General features: G+C 45.4%; 1 protein-coding gene across 3 annotated transcripts in view; it reads right to left on the bottom strand.

The window, feature by feature from the left end:
- Positions 1–957: 957 nt before the first annotated feature.
- PGPEP1L (pyroglutamyl-peptidase I like) overlaps positions 958–23830 on the bottom strand; it is a 319258-nt gene continuing 296385 nt past the window's right edge. Inside the window, exon 6 of one of the 3 annotated variants that reach the window (XM_085644510.1) lies at positions 958–3648. In XM_085644510.1, coding sequence (XP_085500636.1) covers positions 3456–3648 — 193 coding nt within the window. In that variant the 3' untranslated portion in view covers positions 958–3455. Of the gene's footprint in view, positions 3649–6595; positions 6810–23830 lie in introns of those variants that run through there. The other 2 variants (XR_014978843.1, XM_085644511.1) reach the window with 2 other exon arrangements.

Here is a 23830-nt window from a genome sequence, read left to right as displayed (position 1 = left end):
ATTCCCTGCTGTCTGTGGTGAGGTTTTGAATTTGTGTTATTCGTAGTGATATTTTATAGATTACAGCTAGTCTTCCTACATTGGCATCTTTAGCACGGCCAGGAATTCTAATTTATAAATGCAGTGGCCAGGAATTGTTATTGATTTTTACGAAAAAAATTAATTCTCTATTTTTTGCACTGTAAAGATTTATTTCACAACCTTTCTCATTGAATCAGGCACCTTGGTGCATTTTTGCAAATTATATTTGGTGGTGTATTTGATGGTGAGTGCCATTGTTGATCTGGGTGTCCAGCAGAGTACCAGGAGGGCCAGACTATCCATATTCAATACATTAATAATCATGGAATTGAATCACACGGTCACTGTTTTTGTAACTACTGGGCAAAGTTTCAGCATTCTAGGAGCTATGTTAGATGTTTGTGATCCAGGATAACAATTAAAGTGCTTCCTATCACAGCAAAACAGTGTGAAACATCATTTTAATGAGAAGCAACACCCTTATTTCCTAGTTCGGAGACTCCTTAACTGTTTTATGCACTTCTGGCCAGAGGTAGTTTGAAAGGAAATGCCTAGAAAATGCTTTTCTTATAGCGATCACATGTATTGGGAGTGGGTGAGCTGCAGGCATGCTATTCCATAAACTGTATTTTGTAAGGTCAAGGTAGACAAAATACTTTTTACACAGTGCCCTTTCATATTTTCACTTAATCCTGGAAATCTGTCTTTGTTCCTTTTTTTGACGAGTATGGTGTATTGCATGGTGTGGTTGTGACATCTCCCTATATAATACACTCACAATACTGACTTGGGTCTGGTCAGGCTTGTTTGTAAAACCTTTAGCTCAGCCATGGGTATCTGTTGCTTGGAGCAGCAAGACTTAAACAAAGAAACAAGTGTAAAGCATTTAGAAGTGCCAAAACAACAAAATAAAGTCACACAACACAAAAGAAATCTAAATCCAATTTATGAAAATGGATCTTATTTTTATGAATTTTTAGACACCAAAATGAACAAAACCGACAGCAGGGTTCCAGAGATAAAGATTTTAGGTAAACAATAAATCAATGATTTGCACACAAAATTCCTACAAACATTAGTAAGCGAAAAGTTTGGAAACTTTGAAAAACTTTTATAAAGTCATGTTTGGCAATTTGAGTCCGCCTTGGTCAACCATCTCTGCAGGGAGGAAGGCCAGGGGGCCAATAAGGAGTTGTAAGGTAGTCTCAAGTCCAGTTCCAGGCTCGATGGTCAAACCACATTAGACTTCAATGGAGTGGTCCTAATGCAAGGGATACAGAATGCTGAAGATGCTGAATATGCAGTGCAGTCGACATGGGAGATTTTTGAGACTACAACGCAGTCCAGGTGGGCTAACTTTGGCTTCAGGGGTTGATGTCCTTCAAACTCCATTTTGGTCCAGCAGAAGTCCAGTTGCCACTGGACTACTGGTCTCTGGTCACAATGAAACCAGTGGGTCCCTTTGGAGAGTGTCTGTCTCGGGCGACCAAACTGCACTCCAACGACTTTCCCAGGTCCAGCAGACTTGGGTGCAACTTTTAAGAGTTGGGACTTGATGTCCCTAGCTGCACGTCAGCGGTCAGTGGCGATCACACGATTCGATTGTGGCTACTAAATGGCCAGAACGGGCTTCCTCAGCTTTTTTAGCCCTGGTGCTGTAACAGGAAGCCAGCCAACTGACTCTTGGAGTTCACCTGTTCTGTTTGGGGTTCGGGAGTGACGTTTCCACAAGCCAGGATCCACAGGCTAGTACTCTCTTTGCCAGCCCAAAGATCAGGCGGTGCAGTCCAAATGTTGTTGCAGCCTCTCTTGTCAGGTCCAAGGAACAGCATGGCAGTCCTCCTTCGGTCCTCTCTCTATTCCAAACATGAACTGCGGTCTGGCTGCCATATTTATGCCCAGAAAGTGCCCTTGATGGATGCAGAGGTCACTAGCCAATGGGCTACCAGATCCTTTCCCGCCTGCTGATGACTTTCTGCAATGTGGGGCATCTAGCTATCCCAGAGTGCACTATTCTGCCCACTCTGTGTGTGGAGCTTGGTAGCCCACCCTAGAGGTGTGGTTACATGTGACCTACACACCCATGGAAAGACCGGTTAGGCAACTGGTCTTCCCTCTCTGACCCCGACGCCAACCCGTCTCCTGAACAAAAGAGCAGCCTCTCTCGTGTGTATCCACCATTGGCACTACAAAGGTGGCCTCCCCTTTGAAGCTCACCTTTTGGGCTCACACCCTGTGTGGCTTCCTGCCATGGAGAGCTGACACCTCTTCCAATGGCAGGCTGTATTGTTCCCTTTCCTGGGAGTCACTCACACCTCTTCCCAGGAAGGCAGACGGCTGGCTGATGGCCAGCATCTGTGAATGGCCACCGGAAAACTTGGGTAACAGAGTGGCAACTTTCTAAAAGTTGCATTTCTTTAAAAGCTACATTAAATTCGACTTGGGCATCAAGGCAGCTTTAGTGTAGCGATTATTTTGATACCTTGACATATCAACTTTAGTAGTCCCGGTCAGAAGTTAGCATACCCAAGTTGTCAGCATGTAACCCCGTACTAGCTAGAAAATTGGGCAACTAGCCTTTCCACAGGGAAAACGACAATCTGGGGTTTTCACTGTTAGGAGAGAGAAAAATACATGTCCTACTTTTTAACATGCAGCACCCAGCCTTAGTACTCGATAGATATGCTGTAGGGTTGACATATATTAAAAGGGAGGTTTGGGCTTTGTCATTGGTTTAAATGGCAAAGTCAAGTTAGCAGTTTAAAACTGCTCACCCAGTTTACAGTGGCAGCCTGGGAGACACTTTAACCTTCCTGGTACCATATACTAGAGACTTAAAAGCATGTAAAGCTATACCAATTTGGTATAAATCAATAAAACGTAGAATTTTAAGGGTCAGAGCGCTGACACCAAGGTATGGTTAGCAGGACTCAGTACTCTGAGTCAAAGATCCAGCAGCATCAGTCCACAACCTAGAGGGTGATCATGCAAAAAGAGGCATTTCTTTACATTTTTTTAGAACATTTCCTGAGAGGTCTCTCCATCTCTGCACAACCTGTATGTGAGATATTCCTTTAGTTTTCATTGAAGCATATGAAGACATTTGGTTCATCATATCCACTTTGCTACTTGCAATGTATTTTTTTCCAGGGTTGGCATGGTTTGAAAGCCTCAATAGAATATTAGATTGTTAACTACATTACATTTTTGGCTAGCCACACAGACAATTGTACAAACCTTGCACAGCATCATTAGCTCTAACTAAGGCAGCCAGTTGTGTTGATATTTATTTATGATGAAGTTGTCAGGAGGTATTGAGGTAACTGTGGCACTTTGTGAATTTTTTAACCTTTCCACAATCTAATCACAAGAGTGGTGCTTTAAGTTGATGGACGTGTTGTACTACATATTTTCTCAACCACTGTTTTACGTTTTTATTTAACGTGGCAGCTGACACTACTTGAATCTGTGACCTCACACTGATTTAGCATCTCTTTGATTATCATTTGTAGAGTTTTAGCTAGATGTCTTGCGGTGAGGGACTCCGTTAATGGTGGCACATGGATAAAGGCTGCTCTTCCTCTTCCGTAGTACAGAGAACAGTAAAAAGCATATTCACAGATGTATCTGAAACAGTAAAAATACAGAATGTAAGGACATATTCTCTTAAATAACTGATGGAATTTAGTATGCTGCAACATGTCTAATGCTTTGCTCAAACTTACATTTGCTTTTCTGTGAAGTTCATTAACTATTAAGGAGTAAAAGCCTGGGCTATCCCATTCTCCTGGGCATCTCCCTTACCACTGATGGAAATAAGAGACTTGATCCCAGGCAGATCACAACCAGTCATGCTCTCTCTTAGACTTTCCCAATCAGCTCAACCTTGTGGCTGGCATAAAAAGAAGCAAAAGGATTTAGAGTCTTCCCTTGTGAGAGGTATTAATCAAAAACTGCTACAATCCTGTTCCCATGATGGAGATAAAAGGATTTAAATCTACAGATGACATGACAGAGGCAACAGGCGGCTCTGCAGTGCTGGCAGGGACACAGGCAAGGACCTACGGTACTACCAAGTAACAAAGGAAGCTTCAGCAATGAAACTGGCGCCTGGGATAAAGACCACAAAATGTAATCTAAATAGGGAAGTGACATGAAACATTGTGCGCTTGTCTGTATATAAAAAATGTTGAGGTTAGCAGTAGTCAGAGGGCCCCCCCACTATAAGAAGGTAATGTTTTGGTGACTCTACATATAGGTAGCATTCTAAATCCATCGTTTAAAACTTTCTTTGGGTGTTCGTGTAAGTTCCTTTTTTCCCTTCATTTTATGAGTCCTTAAATCATCACACTCCCTGGTTGGTACGTTTGCAATATTTCTGGCCAGGGTCAAAGTATTACAACTCTAAAAACCGAAAGTTGACAGCAGAAAATGTTTTTTGATTCCTGATTACTCCCCTCCAGTGAATCATCAGCCCCTCTGCCTCTCCTGATCTCATCTATGTCACATTTCCCACAGCCTTCTCGTCCAACTGGCCAACTGCAAGGATTTGATGAAGTGCCAGAGGTTTTTTAAACATTTTCTTGCAGAAAGATATGGAGCAGCATCCCTCCAGTGGTGAATGACCTTGCCATTGCTGATCCTGTGAAGGTCAAAGCACATTAGTAATTGGCAAGATCAGGGGGCATAACCATCAATAGACTCACCTATGATCAGGCAGGTGGAACCGTAGTGCATGTATGCCATTCTCAGTCTTTGTTGGAATGCGAGCCAATTATTGTCTGTAGGCACGCACTGAGTCATTTGTACGTGTGACGTCATCCCAAAGAAACGTCCTGAAGAGACCTTCCACGCCTCTGTCACCATTGTGCTAAAATAGCGCAGATGGGCTTGAAATAACCCTGCATTCCATACCCACTTCTTCCATCACTAACCTTCCATCACTAACCTTCTCTGTGAGCCAATCATACTGAATGTGCAATCTTGCAAACCATGCAAGCTTGCGACCCTTAGATGTTGTGACCCACATCTGTAAACGTAAATTGTGTTTGAGCAACTAATGGCCGCTATGAATGTGTTGATCAGCATTTCACAGTTATCTGCTATTGGGTGTGTGATTCGTGGCTCACCTTGTGCAAACCATGAACATGTTTTTCATGCACAGTAATGGGCCTTCCAATGAGAAGCAACCATCTATGCGGTGTGTTGATTATTGACACTGTTTCTTCATTTTGTACAATTTGTCAAATAACAGGGTTGCTGCTACATATTTGTACACAGTCGATATCACCCTGTACACAGTTATTTGACCCCTTGATAATGGTGTATTACGCGTCCATCACTTCTTAATGAACAGTGTATTCTACACGTGCTTCTGTTCCCTCTCTTTGACCTTTTGGCCTTCAGGTGCAAAATGGCTGCTCCTCCACAACAGGGACGAGGATCACTTCTTTGGATACAGTTAGTTAGCTAACCAAGATGGCCACTACTTCTTCAACACGGAAGAGGGACTTGTGTGCGGTTACACACAAGCCCAACAAAGAAGTTTCCCGTGCTGAGTAAAGAGTTCCGTGTCGATGGTCAGAAGCACAGGTACCATGAGGCAACAGAGGATACTGCCAGGCTCACCTGATCATGCTGCTGATGGTGGTGTTGACAATGCTGTGGATTTACTTGTAGTCAGGCAATTGCAAACACTTTTAATCCATCACTCCCTGCCACAGAGTTTAAGTGCATGTGCAGGGCCTTGCACTTTACATTTGCAGCACAGTTGTGGACAATGCAGGATCCAGATGAAACAGCAGGTAATTAGAGGAAAGCCACCAACATTTAACACAGGCTCCAAACTCATTGCCAATTCTGGACGGCAATGCTTTGTTTTTGTTCCTACATGACAACATTGCAGATCTGACCAAGGTAGAACTGGTACAGATAATAGGCCTGGGCACCAAATAAAAGTAGCGAATCAGGTAGCTAAGAGCATGGACCAATTTTGAACTTGTAAAGACAAGCTGTATAGGGGTTTTGCAAGGTATGGGAGACAGCATGTATTTGTGCTTGCTACAGCCAATGTTTGTGGTAACAGCAGACAACTCAACAGTAAACACTGGTCAACCAGACCGTAACATTGGCCCATAAGTTTCCAAATATGCAGCTCACGCACTGACCTATCAGAGAAGCCATTTGGGTACTGCCTGATTGCCCTATATACGCCTATCCAAACCTGGATTTAAATATGCTTTCTTGACTTCTTACAGTGATGTATTCCTGATTGTACCTTGTCTCTAGACATTTCTTCTCTTACAATTCTTGTAGGAAGAATATTACCACCCACAATGTAGATTTTCCTAGTTATTATGACGGAAAGTCTTAATTTTATTAAAGACACGGAGGCGAGTATTATGCTTTCTTATCTTGCCTTTTTATTCAATAGCAGCCAAGATAAGTATCAGAACTACAGTTCCCAGGGACTCAGGGAGAAAAAACTGGCCAATGGGGACGTAGCAAACATAAAACCTAAGTCCAATCACAGTAACTGTAACAATAAACGTCATAACTGACTGCGCAGGTCAGATAAAGTCAGAAAATAGTGGCACAATAGCTAGCACCAAGGAAACGGCCAAGGTCCATGAACAAACTTCTTGAGCCAACGAAGACCAGGACTGGAGAGATGTAGACGTCGGCGACGGTTACTCCGGGGTGAAAGCAGAGGAACTCTGAGGTGGAGAAGACCGCTGTCGATGCTTGTCTGGATAATCACGATGATGCCGGGGGCAGAGCTGGATTCGCTGAAGGGAGGGAGAACACATGTTAGTAGTGTAGAGGTGGGATAATACTCGCCTCCGTGTCTTTAATAAAATTAAGACTTTCCGTCATAATAACTAGGAAAATCTACATTTTATGGCAAGACCGGAGGCTCCTATTATGCTTGTTCAAAGCATATTAACCACTAAAGAAGCCACAGTGTCAATAGGTTTACAATAAAACATTCGAAAAACAGTATCATTAGACCAATCAGCTGATCTCAGAATGTCCTCGAGTCGGGAGCCTGCCCAAAAGGCCTTAGAAGCCATGGCTCCCCTAGTGGAATGAGCTCCGAAGACGGAGACGTCAATGCCTGCCAGGGACATAACCCAGCGCACCCAACGGGCCAAGGTAGCAGAGGAAACGGGGAGATGAGGTTTGCGGAAGGAAATGAGAAGCTGGGAATTGGAGGGCGTTCTGAGGTTAGCCGTTCTTTGTTCGTAGGCCTTTAAACATTGACCAACACAGAGTTTTGGGTGAGAAGGAAAATAAGGGTAAAAAACAGAATTCAAATTAGTTTTGGTTCGTCTGTGAATCTGGAACAGAACACCTGTAGGAGAGAACTGACGGCCGGAAATATCCAAGGCCTTGACATCAGAAACACGCTTGATGGAAACAAGACATAACAGCATCGTAAGTTTTGCAGACAACATTTTTAAAGAAAGAGAAGCATTATCTGGCCAGTCAGAAAATAACTTAAGAACAACTGAAACATCCCATAAGTTAGTATACTTAGCCAACGGAGGTTTGGAACAGCGAACTCCTTTTAACAGGCGACAGATAAGGGGATGAGATCTGATAGGTTTGCCTTCAAGAGGGGAATGGTTAAGAGAAATGGCTGATCTGTACAGGTTTACGGTCCTATATGACTTACCCGCGCTGGCTTCCGAGGCCAGAAAGTTAACTACAAAGTTCAAAGGGGCTGAAAGGGGATCGATATGCCGGTCCAGACACCAGCTTGTCCAAAGAGACCAAGCGGATTTGTATGCTTTTGAGGTACCAGGGGCCCAGGCTTTGCTGATAAAGAGAGAAGCCTCCTGTGAAATGAGGACGTCAACAGGGGAAGACCGGACACCTTCCAAGCAGACAAGACCTGAGAGTTGTTCAGGACCAGGTCGTGGGGACGGCCCAGGAGGTTGAGTAGAAGGTCTTCTCGTTCCGGGAGAAGGACAGGAAAGTCCACCGCCATTTCCAACAGAGACGGGAACCAACTCTGGGACTGCCAGAACGGGACTACCAGGATTAAGGACGTCGACTGCCGTCGTACCTGAGAGAGAACCCGACTGATCATGGGAAAAGGAGGAAATGCGTAGTTGAGATGAAGGGACCAGTCTTGCAGAAAAGCATCCGTCGCTAGGGCAGAAGGATCTGGGCGCCAGCTGAAAATGCGGGGTAACTGAGAATTGAGGCGTGAAGCAAAAAGGTCTATCGAGAAAGGACCCCATTTGTGAGAAAGGGATAGGAAAACGGATGGCAAGAGCTTCCAGTCGCTGGAATCTCGAAGATGGCGAGAGTACCAGTCTGCCACCGCGTTGAGGTCCCCCGGCAGGTATTCCGCCGTCAGAGACAGTTGATTCATCAGACAGTATTCCCATAAACTTTTTGCCAGTTCTGCCAGAGGCTTGGACTTGGTCCCCCCGAGGTGGTTTATGTAGCGGACCGCAGAAACGTTGTCCATGCGAAGAAGAGTGGAACATCGTACCATGTTTTTGGTAAGACTTTGGATCGCAAAGGAACCTGCAAGCATCTCTAAACAATTGATGTGCAATCTGGACTCCTCTCGAGACCATGTACCTCCAGTCGAGATTTGTCCACAGCGGGCGCCCCAACCCGACAGGCTTGCATCTGATTCTAATACAAGATCTGGGGCCGTAGTGAAGATAGCGCGGCCGTTCCACGCATCTAAATGGTCTATCCACCAAAGGAGTTCATCTCGAGCTTCGTGGTCAAGGGAAATGAGATCGGAGTAAGCCAAGCCCTGACGAAGATGTCTGATCTTTAAGCGCTGAAGAGCGCGGTAATGAAGAGGCCCCGGGAAGATGGCCTGAATGGACGCGGATAGAAGACCGACTATTCGTGCCAGAGATCGAAGGGAGATGAGGGAGGACCGAAGAACAGACCGAATCTCCGACTTGATCGTGGAGACTTTTGACTGAGGGAGAAGGAGAGATGCTGTGGAAGAATCCACTTGAAAACCCAAGAATTCTATGGTCTGGGAGGGAATGAGCATAGATTTTTCGGAGTTGAGAAGGAAACCCAGATCCAAAAGTAGGGACTGTGTGGTGCGAAGATGTGAGAGAAGGAGCTGTTTGTCCGAGCTCATGAGGAGGATGTTGTCTAAGTAAATGATTAGTCTGATCCCGAGGGATCTTAGAAAAGCCACCACCGGTTTTAAGAGTTTTGTGAAACACCAGGGGGCTGAAGATAGACCGAAAGGCAGGGAGGTGAAGCGATAAGTGACGTTCGACCATTGAAACTGAAGAAATTTGGTGTGCGAATGATGAATGGGCACGGTGAGGTAGGCATCCTGTAAGTCCAGACGGACCATCCAGTCATTTGGTCGAAGAGTATCTCTTAGATGGAGAATGGTCTCCATTTTGAAGTGACGATATACCACAAACTGGTTGAACAATTTGAGATTGATCACGGGACGTAGTTTTTTGTTCTTTTTCTGAACCAGGAAAATGAAGCTGAGGAAGCCGGAAGGATCGAAGGGGGCGATGGAGATGGCTTGTTTTTGGAGAAGAGAAAGAATTTCCGAATCTATGAGAGCTTGCGTGTTGAGGGAGAAAACCATGGGACGCGGGAGTGTGGGTTGAAAAGGCGGCGAATAAAGCTCTATAAGATAGCCTTGAACCGTGTCTAGAACCCAAGGATCTGCACTGATTGTCTGCCATTTGGAAAGAAACAGTTTTAAACGACCTCCCACAGGGGGAGGACTTACCCTGTTGATTGAAGTTGTTGTTGTTGCGGAAGTTTTTCTGTCCGCGACCCCGGAAGCCTCTGCCGCGTTGCGGGTAAAACTGGGGTTTGTATTCTTGCTTGGAGGAAGCACCTCTGGAGCCTTGGTTGTGAAAGGACCGGCCGGAAGAGCGACCCCTGCCTCTGCCGGCCCGTCCAAAAACCCGGGGGGAAAACACCTTTTTTATGGATTGCTGCGCCTTGTCCAGAGACGTGAAAGTGGACACGAATCTGCTGAGGTCCTTGACTAGAGTGTCCCCGAAAAGAAGACCATTAGCTTTGGAACCTGGATCCTGCGGAGCGAGGTTGGCCAATTTGGGGTCCAATTTAATTAGGAGGCCTTTACGCCGCTCATGCGTGATGGCGGCATTAGCATTGCCCAGAAGACAGAAGGCGCGCTGGACCCAAAGGGAGATTTCCTCGGCCGACAAGTCAGAGCCGTCTAAGCGGGAGGATTCCGCAAGGTCAAAAATGCGTGCCAGGGGACCCACCACGTCAAGGAGTTTGTCCTGGCACGTGGACCAAGCTTTGTCGACACCTTTACGGGGATCTTTGCCAAATTTTGAAAAGAACGTAAGCAAGGGCTGATCAATAGAAGGAACCATAGTAACTTTCTCTGGTAAAGAAGGCTTAGGACATTCCGACTTCAGTCGTGATCTGACAGCAGATTCCAGAGGGAGGCGCAGTCTGGCAGAAATGTACTCCCCCACATGAAAAGCAGGAGCCCATTCGGTAGAATTGGGGTGCCTGATAGAAGAGGGGTCGAACATAGGGACTCCGTCGGAGTCGAAAACTGGTTCAAAGGAAAAGGAATCCGATTTAAGCTTTTTGGAAGGGGGGGAAATCAGAGACGTCAAACACGTCAAACAAATCATCTGCGTCGTCCAAGTCTGTGTCGGTGTCCAAAATGGTGGATATCACTAATTTTTTAGGAGCCTCTGCATGTTTGGATTTATGCTTGCGTTTACCCTGGGTACCTATAGACCCCTCCTTGCAAGGAGGCCTGGGAGGCACTTTGTCCTCAATCAAATGCGAGGAAACCTCGCTAATCAATGATGACGCAGAATTTAAAGCAGAGGAAACCACCTTTTTTGGTCTGCTATCCCCCGCAGACTGGGCCAAGGCTTTGGACAACAGACTTAACATCGTGTTTTGCATGCCCTTGGACACGCGTTTCATTGAGGACTCCACAGCATTTTCCACAGAGGTATTTATAAATTTATTTAAATCGTGCTTGAAGGCTTCGCCTTCCTGAGAAGCCTGGTCTTGTGCAGGGGAGCTGTCAGAGCTCATAATTGCCAACCTAGAGGTAGTCAGGGGTTAATGTGGAGCCAAGAGGGAGGAGTCAAGCAGTAGCAACCTCCCAGGGGCGTGTACAGGGAAACCGGAGCACTCGCGTTATAGAGAGCGAGAAGAAAGGAGCAGGGAAGGCCTGCGCAATGCCAAACTCGAAGCGCTGAGCGAGGGACACTCTGTGAGGCGAAGGCGCCGATACGGGAAAGAGCGCGAGGCCAAACGGTGAGCGTGCGATGGGCAGCACCACCGGGAGACCCAGAGGGGGAAAAAGTAAGAGAGCGCGAAGGCGCGTTGGATTGCAAACCGGCAAATAGCGCGCGCGAGCGTGTGTGACACCGGGAGACAATATGTAAACAAAGCAACAAATAAATTATATATATACTATGAATACATAACAAATATGCAGCGAGCAAAGAAAAAAGGGCACTTATCTGACTGCGAGCAGCAAGAAAAGAGGAAGCTGCGCAGTCAGTTATGACGTTTATTGTTACAGTTACTGTGATTGGACTTAGGTTTTATGTTTGCTACGTCCCCATTGGCCAGTTTTTTCTCCCTGAGCCCCTGGGAACTGTAGTTCTGATACTTATCTTGGCTGCTATTGAATAAAAAGGCAAGATAAGAAAGCATAATTGGAGCCTCCGGTCTTGCCATAAAATTCAGCTCCACCTTTACCTCTCTCACCTTGAGCTGAATTACCCTTCCACTGATGTGCTGCACTCAGCTCAGCAGGGCAACACGGAAGGACATTGTAGTGCCTTTTGTATGTTGACGTTCCCTTATATTATTGATTGATTTTGTAGAACACCCCTTACAATTTGTATGCTTGTTTGGGCCAGTAGTATCTGAAGCAGGATGTACTGGGGTTTGTCAGAATATAGCCAGGTTTACTGGACTGAAGCTGCAGGGGAGGACCGGCTGATGAGGGAAGGTTGACTAAATTATGTGACATGAAAAGTCAAATTAAGTGAAGTAAAGTAGCACATTTTGTTATGTTATATGTATTTGTAAAGCACACTATCACCCACAAGGGTATCCTGGTGCTGAGCAGGAGTGTGTGTACCTAGCCCTGCCTATGGTAGGTTGGTTGATTGAAAATCAGGTCTTCAGCTTTTTCCAGATTTCAAGAAGAGAGGAGGAAGCTCTGGTGTGGAGTAGGAGGCCATTACACACTTTAGGAACGATGTAAGAGAATGTTCGTCCTCCTGATGCCTGGTTCTATGTATGTGTGAGATTTCGTGAGTAGAAGTCCTGCAGGGTGGAAGTTTCTGGGTTGTCAGTTCTGGTTGTGTAAGGAAATGCAGCTGTTCAGTTAGGTGGGGACTAAGTTGTGCCTTTAAGGTGTGTATGAGAAGTTTGAAATTAACGTGTTTGTGTTTTAGGAGCCAGTGGAGCCCACTGCAGTGTGGTGTAATGTAAGTTGTGTGTGGGAGGTTGAGGGTGAGTCTTGCTGGCTAGTTCTAGATGATTTGTAGTCTTCTAGTGAGTTGCATGGTGACACTGGCGTAGAGGGTGTTCTTGCAGTCCAACTTGCTGCTGACTAGGGCTTGAGTGACAATTTTTCTAGTGTTGCTTCAGGTCCATTTGAAGATCTTCCTCAGCATGTTCAGGGAGTGGAAGCAGGATGCAGTGATGGTTTGGACTTGTGCAGTCACGTCCAACTTGCTGTGAATGATTATTCTGAGGTTTCTAGGTCCGAGTTCAGCCGCTACCAAAGTCCTACGGTGAGATGTTCTTTCCAAAGATCAGTAGTTTTGTCTTATCAATGTTGAGCTTGAGACAGCTGGCATTCAACCATTTAGCGTCTTTGGTCATGCAAGCCGTAAACTTGTTTCTTGTTTTGGGGTCTAATCCAAGAGGGAGAATATGAGTTGCATGTCATGTCCATGCTTGACATTGGTCAGAGGGATCATGTATATATTGAATAAGGTGGGGCTGAACGATGAAACTTGAGTCAATCCACAAATGAGTTTGATGCCGGGTTAACAGCTTGTTTTCTATCCGTTAAGAAGGAATAGATCCAGCGGATAGTGGGTACTTAGATAGCAATCTTGTACAGACACCTGATGAGGATGGGTGTGAGATCTTGTCAAGTGCTGGGGAGAGGTTCAGGAGAATGGGGACTGCCATGTCTGCTCTGTCAAGAATCAAGCAGATGTCATCTGTAGCAGCGATGCGTGCTGTTTCTGTACTGTGGTTGGGCCTGAATATGCACTGTGTAGCATTGAGGAGCCGGTGGTGGCCGAGGTGACCGGTGAAGGGTCGGTTGATTAGTTTCTCTAAGGCTTTTGCTGGGTATGGTATGAGGGAATTGTGTCTATAGTTGGAAATTGTGCCTGGGTCCGCGGATGGTTTCTCGAGCAGGGGAACGACAGTGGCAACTTTCCAGGTGTCTAGGAATGTGGCTGAGTTAAAGGAGGCATTGAGGATGGGTGTTAGTGCTTCACTAATTAGTAGGAGTCCTTTGGGGAAGGTGTGGTAGGGCAAGTGTCAGAAAAGACCACCCCCGAGTGGATGGCCTTCATGGTGGCAGCGATTTCGATGGTGTTGATGGCAGGTCACGATTTCAGGGTTTGTTCTTTGGCAGTGATGGGAAGTTGAGTTCAATGGTATGGGGGATCCAGTTGAGGGTCGGAGATGCTGTATACTGAGGTGATTTTGTTACAGAAGAATTCTGAGAGCTTGCTACACAGGTCTTGTTAGGGGGTGATGTCTTTGGAGGCAGCAGGCGCAGTAAAATCTTTGATGATGGCGAAGATTTCCTTGCTGCTGTTAGCACCGTGCCAATATTATCTGCAAGAGCTCTGCACTTATCTGCTGGTGATAGCGTCAGGATGATTTGAAGATGTCTTTATCTGTGGTGTCTTGACTTGCTCTCCATTTTCGCACCAGTTGCTTGCAGTGGCGTTTCATCAGCCTGAGTTTCTCTGTGAACCAACTGGCCTGTGGTCCAGGTCTTGCCATTGGGTTGTGTTTTGCGTTTGAGGGAAACTAGGATCTTGATGCATGCACATCCAGCTGCTGAGGTTCTTGATAGCTTTTGGGAAGTTGCTGGTGTGCTTGGGCCAGTGCACGGAGAGGGCGGACGCCCATTTCTCTTCTGTGATGCTTTTTCCAGCTGTGTTTTTGGTGGTTGTAGGTCTGTGGTGGTGCGGGATGGGTATGCTGAAACTGATGAGGGCCTGGTATGCCCAGGTCATAGTTGCTGGCTTGTCAACTGTGATTATGCTGATTAAGGTGAAAATCGCGGCTAGTAGGTGTCCGTTGGTGTGGGTGAGCTCCGTAACGTACTGGGTTTGTAAGGTTTGCTAGAAAGGCTGTAGAGTTTGGGTCACTGCAGTCTTCTAGGTGAAAATGAAGGTCTCTGAGGAGGATGAAGATGAAGGGGTTGATGATTAAGGCTGCGATGAAGACCGTGATGTCGCTGGTAAAATTGGTGCAGTGACCTGGTGGTCTGTAAATGAGGGTTCTGCCCATGGAGAAGTTGGCTGTGATGCATATCGCGAACATGAGGAGTTCCATGTAGCTGGGGGTTGGCCTTGTAGGTGGTGCAGCTGATGGTATTAAGGCATCTCCACCTTCAGCTTGGGCTAAAGGTCTTTCCTGCTAATCTTGTAGTCAGCAGGGATGACTGTAGCGATGTCTGGTGCAGACGTTGGGTTTAGCCATGTTTTGGGGGGAATAGCAGGTCTGGAGCATGGTGGTGCAGTAGGCCCCATATCTCTGTGGCGTGTTTGGTGAGCGAGCAGGTGTTGATGAGCATGCATGAGACTGTGGTGTATTGTGTAGGTCGTGTTTGGTATATGTGAACGTTAGTGGGTGGGTGGTTGGTGTGAGTGTGAGCGAATGGGGTGCTTAGTGCTTTTGGCATGGGAGTGGTGGCTCTGGGGTATGTAAAGGGTACATGAGAACTTGCATGAGGTTAATGTGCATGATTCCATGTCATGTGGCATGGCAACAGAGCAGCGAGCAGCGCGCAGGGTTGAAAGCAAGGAGAAGCATGACTGGATAGGGAGAGAACCAGTGTTCCTGGCACTGGGAGCAGGGCAGGCTTGAATGGGCACAGACGGGCTTGCCTTCGGCACATGAGCAACAAGTTCGCTGCACCTGGCCGCTGCAGCTGCCATTAAGTAGGTCCTGGGAGGGGGGAAGAGTGCCGAGTGCCAGAAACCAGTTATGTCACTTCCTGTGCTGAAGGGAGATCCAATGATGTCACTTCCTGTGCAGGTGGATGATGGGAAATGAAGTCCTCCTCCTTGACGTCTTCTTTACGATTTTTTGCCATCTCTCTACCAAGCACCCACCCCCTTCTTCTCCTTTATTTTCAGGTTTATTTGAAAGGTATGATGTAATTCAGGTAGAATAACATACCAACCCGCTTATGTGAAAGTCTCCTGCTTTGGGCCACTGCTTATTCCTTTATTTGAGTTTTAGGAGCATGTTATTTTTATGTTGCAGGGAGTAGAAGAGTTTTGGGACTCTGTGCACGTTCAGCAATGTAAAAATGATAGCAGAATTCACAAAATACAGACCATTACATCAGAAACAATTTGGTTAGCACATCAATCGAATCAGGTAGGGCCATGGGTGAGGTGCGCCCGCCTTCAAAGGATGCATTCTCCTATTGAAGATTCAGAGAAAACAGCAATCAAAATAAATCACCTGTCCCAGCTAATCTTATGAATTACTTATGTTATTTGATGTGTACTTGTAGGGAGCACAACTTGCCCAGGAGGGTATTCTCGTGCTGAAAAGGGGAGGCATGATGGACTGCTGTGTGTCCTAGGAAAGAGGCAAGTCTTCCGTTTCTTGTGTAGCTCATGTACTGATGAGACGAATCTTATGTGATGGGATAGGTCATACCAGGCTTAGGGAGTGACATAAGAGAACACACAACCACCAGTTCTGGCTCTGCGTGTGCTGGGGATGTATGTGAGCAGGAGTTCAGCCAAGCAGAGGTGTCTGGTCGGTGTGTGTTGGTGGGGCCTAGGTTGTGTAGAACTTTGAAAGTATGTGTAAGGAGTTGGACGAGTGTGTGTTTGTGTATGAGGAGCTAGTGAAGATCTTTGAAGTGCAGGGTGACGTGTGTGTGTTTATAGAGAAGGAGCCTGAGAATGAGTGTGGTCACTGCGTTTTGGAGAGTCTGAAATCTTCTGGTCAGTTGGGCATTGATACCAACTTAGAGTATGTTGCTGTAGTCCAGCTTGCTAGTGATGAAAACTTGGGTGAAGATTCTGCAAATGTTGATTGGGAGCCATTTGAAGATCTTCTTGAGAATGTTTAGGGAGTGGAAACAGGAGACGGCAACTGCATTTACTTGGCTGATCTTGCAAGCTGGTTGTCAGCTATTCTGTCTAGTTTCTTGGCTTGGGAAGATAAGCAGAGGGAGGGACTGAGATCTGCTTGCCACCAGGAGGAGTTCCATGGCAATGTATCCCCACTGAAGAGTACTATTATCTTTTTGCCTATGTTGAGATTCAAAAGACACACAATCGATGGACGGAATGCAGAACAAAACATTCACCCCCAGGCAAGAGATCTGGGTTAAATCCATCATTCATTTGCTCACCATGCAACCCCAGTTTAGACCTGGCCATATGCAAATCAGTCTTGACCCTGTGCCTCATGGGAACCGTCCAGCTCGAGCTGCCAAGCCAGGTCCTCCCTGGACCGAAAACAAGCATCCTAAGACCGGTTTCGGGGTTTCACCCCTCATCAGCCAGGATAGCTTGAATCCAGTGGCACAGTGAGCCCAGGACCCACGTCTGGGCATACCCGGTGCACCTAGGGGGAGAAAGCAAAAGACACACAATTGATGGATGGAATGCAGAACAAATCAAAACATTCACCCCCAGTCACAAGGTCTGGGTTAAATCCATCATTCTTTTGCTCAGCATGCCACCCCAGTTTAGACCTGGCCGTATGCAAACAGCCTTGACCCTGTGCCTCATGGGAACAGTCCAAGCCAGGACCTCCCTGGACCGGAAACAAGCATCCTCGGATGCCACTCCAGTTTAGATTCAGGCAATTGGTTTTTATCCAGTTCTTAGAAGTAAAGATTCTAGATGGGCCAAAGACACCAATATCAAAATCCTTTAGTTGTGGACTTCGCTTTTAAGATTTATTGTAATTTGGTAGTTTAGGTCACTATTTTCATTAACAGAAATACAAACGACAACTACCAGAATGCATTAGGAATACATAAGCATTGCATTCTTCTGATGTTGAATCATCTGATAACTCAGTGCACAGTTGCAACTTTTGGGATCGTTTGCTTTTCACAACTGTCCCTACACTTTCAACATTTGTAAATAATTCCCCTTGATAAACTGAACATTTTAGATTTCAACTTTCTACTCCTTACCAAAGAAAGACCAATTTTGAATAAAACAGTTTGTTTAAGGACAGGATGAATGAAATTATTCGACTGTGATGCCGCTGCGTTTTTCACATAGTTATGGATTTGCCAAAACGGTTCAAAAGTTACAAAAAATGCAGCGACACATTTTGCCACGCAGTGGAAGGCCATTCGTAAAGGTTGACTGGTCACCTTTCTGTTGCTTATTGCTATATTTGGGTGTTAAACTGATATTAGTGAGATGCATCCTATGCTCAGGCAAGCCAATAGGTCTTACCTTTGCAAGAGCTATTAACTTTGCCAATGTGTTTTAGTCATGTTGTACACCAGCAAGGCTGCTGTTCAACATGGCTAAACGTTAGTGACATAGAGGAGAGTCATGTGGAGTGTCGTAGATTAAAATGGCTTCATCGGCAAACAATACAGCATCGCAGAATGGAGTGGCATAGATTAGAGTGGTGCATAGCAGAGTACAGTGGAGTGGTGCAGAGTGAAGTGGCATAGAGTAGAGTGGAGCAGAGTGTAGTGGCATAGAGTGGTGCAGAGTGGAGTTGCGTAGAGTTGTCATGCAAATGGCAGTGGCACAGAATAGAGTTGAGTGGTATAGAGTGCAGTGGCGAAGACTGCAAAGTAGAGTCAAGTGACAGAGTGCAGTGGCGTACAGTGGTGTATGTAGAGTAGAGTAGGACAGTGTGGTGCAGAGTATAGTATAGTGACATAGAGTGCAGTGGCATAGAGTGGATTATAGTAGAGTGGAGTAGTGCAGAGTAAAGTGGCATATAGTTCAGTGATGGGGAGTACAGTGTTGTAGATTAGAGTGTCAGAGTGCAGTGGAATAGAGTGTCTTAGAGAGCAGAGGCATAGAGTGCAGTGATGCAGAGTAGAGTACAGTGGTATAGAGTGCAGTTGTGTAGAGTGTATTGGCATAGATTGCAGTGGTTAAGAGTAGAGCGGCGTGGCACAGAGTGGAGTGGTGCAGAGTGGAGTAGAGTACATTGGCTTAGAGTAGAGTAGAGTGTTTCAGAGTAGAGTGTAGTGGTGTAAAGTGGAGTGTTGCAGAGTAGAGTGCAGATGTATAGTGTGGCATAGAGTGTAATGGTATAAAGTGGTGTAGAGTGCAGTGGCATAGGCAGCAGTGGTGCAGAGTAGATTTCAGTGGTGTACACTGGATTGACATAGCGTACAGATGCATAGAGTTGAGTGCTACAGAATAAAGTGCAGTGGCGTAGAGTGCAGTGTTGCAGAGTGGCATAGAGTGGAGTTGTGCAGAGTAGATTGGTGTGGCCTAGACTTGAGTGGTGTAGAGTGCAGTGGTGTACAATAAAGTGGCGAAGAGTACATTGGCATAGAGTAGAGTGATACAGGGTAGAGTAGAGAGGCATAGCGTGAATGGCTTAGAGTGGACAGCTGCAAAGTGCAATGATGTGGAGTGGTGTAAAGTGGAGCGGTACAGAGTAGAGTGCAGCGGTGTGGAGTCCTACAGATTAGAGTGGAGTGGCGTAGAGTGTGGTATGCATGGGATGGTAGCGTACTGCCATTACAGACAACACATTTTTAGTTGAAATGACTAGTACATTTGCACAGACATACAGTTTTACTGATATAACTATACAGTGCACAAATGAAAAAGTGTGGAAATTGCATCACCTAGTGTAATGTTTTTTTAAAATCATATTAAAGTATTTGTTTACAACACGCTTCAGAAATAACAAAAGATTTGCTACATTTGGGTTCTTAATTCTGATATATTCTGTAATACGTACACAGTTCATTTAAATGTTGTTGTTTGCTAGAGAAACAAGCATTTGCAATGCAACAGGTTTCACATTTACGCTAGTCTGAGCTATTGGCATTATAAATGACAATGCCTTTTATTTAGGTTTTGGTTTTTGAAACATAAATAAAACATATTGTCATTTACAATGCCAATAGTTTAAATTTGCGTAAATGCGAGACCTACTGCATTGCAAATGCTTGTTTAAAGTCTGACATGATTTCGGTCCTCCTGGACCTGCCTAGGACATCCCTCATTTAAATGGACAAGAGTCAACAGAGGGGAGGTGAGAGAATTCCAGCTCTGACCTTTCAGGCAAAGAACACCAGTGAGAGAACACGAGACAGGGAGAGAAAGATGCAGAAATAGGCAAGGGGTTGATGATGGGCGAGATAAAGAAGGTGGGAGAGCAAGATGCACCAAAAAGGGGACTAGGGAGAGAAAAGAACAGGGGTCAACAATAAGGGAAAGGGGAGCTTGAGCAGGGGGAAAGAAAGGAAGAAATTGGCGGGGCAGGAAAGACAGCAGAGAGAAGACTAGAAGAGAAGAGATCAAGACGCGAGGGTGTAACAATACAAAAGAAGGAGCAATAAACAGTACACATGGATGCTGGGCAACACTGAAGGGTGCAAGAGACAACAGTGCAAAAAAGATCATGAAAGGGGAAGGCCTGATATTGGAGAAGAGCACATCAAAGCCTGCACATCCATGACCACAAGAGAAAGGATGAACAAGTGACAATAGACGGGAAGGAGGAAATGTGACAGGGAGCAAAAGACAGGGAAGAGAAAAAGAGAGAGAGAATTTAAGTAGTAAGAGAAGAAAAAAGAAGAGCAAAGACAAACAAGGAAAGAGTATGTGGATATTTTGAGCCTTAGAGTGTAAATGAGTTCCCTCTGAAATTGGCAATAAGCAATGGACGATTTTTTATACATGCACTGCACTCAACACGTAATAGATATAGAAGAGTTAACAAACAGAACAGTGCATGGAAATGTCTGGAAAAAATTAGTGTTTCTTGGCCTGCCCACGCTCGTCAGCATGACTCTAGAAGTAGCCGTGTCCCTCCCTGGGAACTACAAGAGCATTTTGTGGCACTACACTGCCTCTGCCCATTAGGGTTAGATCAATACATCAGTGGAGTGTGATGCCATCATGGAGGTCCTGAGAACGCTCCTGAGGGCATGATTACTTTTCAGTCACACTGACCTTTCAGAAAGGGTCATTCCATTCGAACAGGGCAAGATTCCGTCACTATAAAACTAGTGAAGGAACAGGAAGATGGCAGAAGGGGCAAAGATCGGAGCATCATGGAAGTAAAAATAAATAAAAACAATATATCGAATTTCTCTCAAGAACGGAGATAGAAAGACATCGAATACTGCGGAAGTGACAGAAATACACAGACTTTCCTTAGTGAGAAAAAATATAATATGCCCATCGAGTCACAATTCCATCTGCCCCCCTTCGCCCCACTCACCCGTCAGGTACGTGTAGAAGGGCTGCCGCTGCTGGACAGCTTCATTGCATAAGTGAAAGCACAGAGGGTGGCGTTAAAAAACACAAGAATATACATGCAGGTAATGACGTGGTAAAGGCAGTGGCGTAACAAGGCTGACACCGGCCATTGTGCAAGAAGGAAAATGCCCCCACATTCCCTGGATTGGCAGTTAAAAGACAGGTATAAGCGGAGTACAGTGGTCAACTGAGACCCCTGGGTCCCAGTGCAACTGCACCTCCTGCACCATTGATACCTAAACCCCTGAGCCGAAGTGCCCTCTGTCTGGGCCAATTCTCACTTACACCAGAGGCTGTCCTACTTTTAGCGCCTCGTCTGTGATAGTGGGAGCTATATAAATGCACTTACAGTACAATACCATAATCAGAGGCTGCTATGAATACAGAGCAGGCCAAGGACGCGAACAACGGTTGTATTAATACCAAAGAATTTAGCATATTTCTTACAAAGTGAGCAGCGTGCAATTCCACGCTATTCCGAGGTCTTTTATATAATCTCGCTCTTAACCAAAAATGTTCTGTAAAACCTCCGCCGAGTTTATCACAATTTGGAGTCATTTTCGTCATTACCAGTTTGATTTCTCTCGATTCTGTAAGTCTCCCAGGCGCAAAATTCTACAGTAGCTCTTCTGGCGGGGAGGCATTCCGAGGCACGCACTGATTTCTGGCCGAGATGGATGTTAGATGATAATATCAAGTTATTTGATATATTTTTCCACATAGCGCCATCCTACGTGGCTTCTTGGCACGTGATGTCAGCAGACACGTCTGCGCTTGTCTGATTTGTCTCGTTGGGCATCTTCCCTGGTGCAAGGAGTAGTCATCAGCCCCTGGCTCGTGCTTGTGATTTGGTTCTGGAGAGTGAGCTGTTTCTCTAGGGTGGGGTTCTGTCAGTGGGTGGTTGTGCTCTGAATCCAACCCATATGAATAGGGTGACATGGGGGGCCGCTGTAAGGCCATTTGCAAGGGTAGCTCAGAGCAGCAGCCCTTCTACTTAACCCACGTTGAATCAAGTGGTGTTATGTCTCTTCCTCGTGTGCTGGGGAAGCTTACGGGGTTGGTGTCAGTCACTAGATGCAGCGCCTATGACGAGCAACAGACGACGAGTCCAGTCCGGGTGGGTGGGGTCTAAGGGAGACAAAGCAGTCACCAAAAAGCAGCGCCTATGACGAGCAACAGACGACGAGTCCAGTCCGGGTGGGTGGGGTCTAAGGGAGACAAAGCAGTCACCAAAAAGCCTCACTTCCAAAGCAACCCGACGACAATAGATTTCGCAGAGCGAGCAGCGCATGCGCTGCGACGCTAGGTGAGACCTAAAAACTCTTTCCTACTCCCAGTATCCAGCAAGATTGTCACAGAAATCCTCTCACTTTGAAGTCAGAGAAAGAAAAGTAAACAAGCACCCTCGGAAGACCGCAAATGACATTTGATCTCAGTTTTTAAATGCACAGCAAATGTGACAAGATAAGAACAACATTTAAAGGACTCTATATCGATTCAATTTGTCTTTATTCGATCATAAGCAATCATAAAAGACATATTAACAGTACAATTTGATTAAAAAGGATAGCTTTTTTTTTTTTGAAAAAAGTATTAAGAAACTTCTCATAGTAAATTTCCATTAAAATTATAGACACATATCAAGTTATAAATAATTAAAAGCACCCTTTCCTCTAAATGAGATAAAATCCATGATAAGAAAATGTTATCTATAATTACACAAGATTTAGTTTGATGCTTCATTCTTATAAGCTAAAAAAAAACAACAAAAAAAACTAAAAAACAGAAAAGAAACACTGTAACACTCAATAAAATCGAGTTACATAGTACCATGCAAACTATTCCTTCTAAGTGCCCACGCCCAACTCCAAAATTTGGCCATAGCAATAACTATGACTTCACTGGTATCTGTTTTCAAGATACGCAGAGCCGTTTGACAAGATCTTGTTCCCATTTTGACACAAACCGGCTAGAGCCATTTACGACGAGGGCCCTTATATGCAGGGCACACAAACAGGACATGCGGTAAAGTCTCTTCCTCACATGGGCAAATATGACATTTTGTCTCATACTCAATCCCCCACCTTTTCGTAAAAGATTTTAGGGGGAGAGTGCCCACTCTAAATTGGTGATAGAGCTTCCTATCACCAGGGCTCATAATGGTATCCCAATAAGCCTCTACCCTGTATTCGATTTTATAGTCCATAAAGAGACTTGTTAGTGAAGCACCATTCACCAAGGAAAGAGACTTATGACAAACCATATCCCTATATGAGGCTTTGAAATCAGTTTTAGAGGGGAAAGAATTCCCTACTGGGTCCTCCCATAAATGGTTGAGGCCCATATCCAATAGAGTAGCCTTAATCTTTAGTAACCATGTGATTTTATTAGATTTATCAACTTCTCTAATATACTTAACAGCTTGCGCATAAGGGGCTAACTCCGGGGTGGTCCATAGTCTGCGCCAGTAGGCAAGAGGTCCAAAACCCGCAGCCTCCTCAAAGGGAATGCAACCCAGATCTAAAAGTAAGGGTCTGAGTGGTGTCGATTGAGGAAGGCCGGTCAATGTCCTCAGAAACTTGTTCTGAGCTTGGAGCTAATGGAACTATATTTTCGAAGCCCCAGAGTTCCGCTCCATAAATTATTGAAGCTCTAACCTTCCCTTGATATATAGTTAGAACCGGAGCAACGGGTTTAGTTTTTGATAGCCGGTGTTCTTTTAAAAGGGCCCCTGCTAATTGATTATGCCTTAATACTAACAGGTCCATCTGCGGCTTTCAATTCATTCTTTTGCCCATGGTAACGCCCAGGTATGTGAAGGAGTCAGTTTGTTCCAGGGGTGTATCGTTCATTTCTACTCTAGCTTTCACTATCTTATATTTGTGTAAGACCATGAACTTCGTCTTGTCAACATTTACTACAAGGTCAGGGTCATTACAGAAGAGACTAAATCTATCAAGGGCTCTTTGCAGACCAACTTGTGTCTTAGACAAGATTAAAGTGTAGTCTGCAGACATTAGGAGAGGGACCCTCGATCCAGCAAGAGTAGGAGCGTCCGTAGGATATTCAGTAAAATATGGGAAAACATTATTTATGAATAA

Source organism: Triturus cristatus, chromosome 3_1 (assembly GCF_964204655.1).
Source record: "Triturus cristatus chromosome 3_1, aTriCri1.1, whole genome shotgun sequence".
NCBI classification, from domain to species: Eukaryota; Metazoa; Chordata; class Amphibia; order Caudata; family Salamandridae; genus Triturus; species Triturus cristatus.
This window is presented reverse-complemented; position numbering and strand designations above follow the sequence as displayed.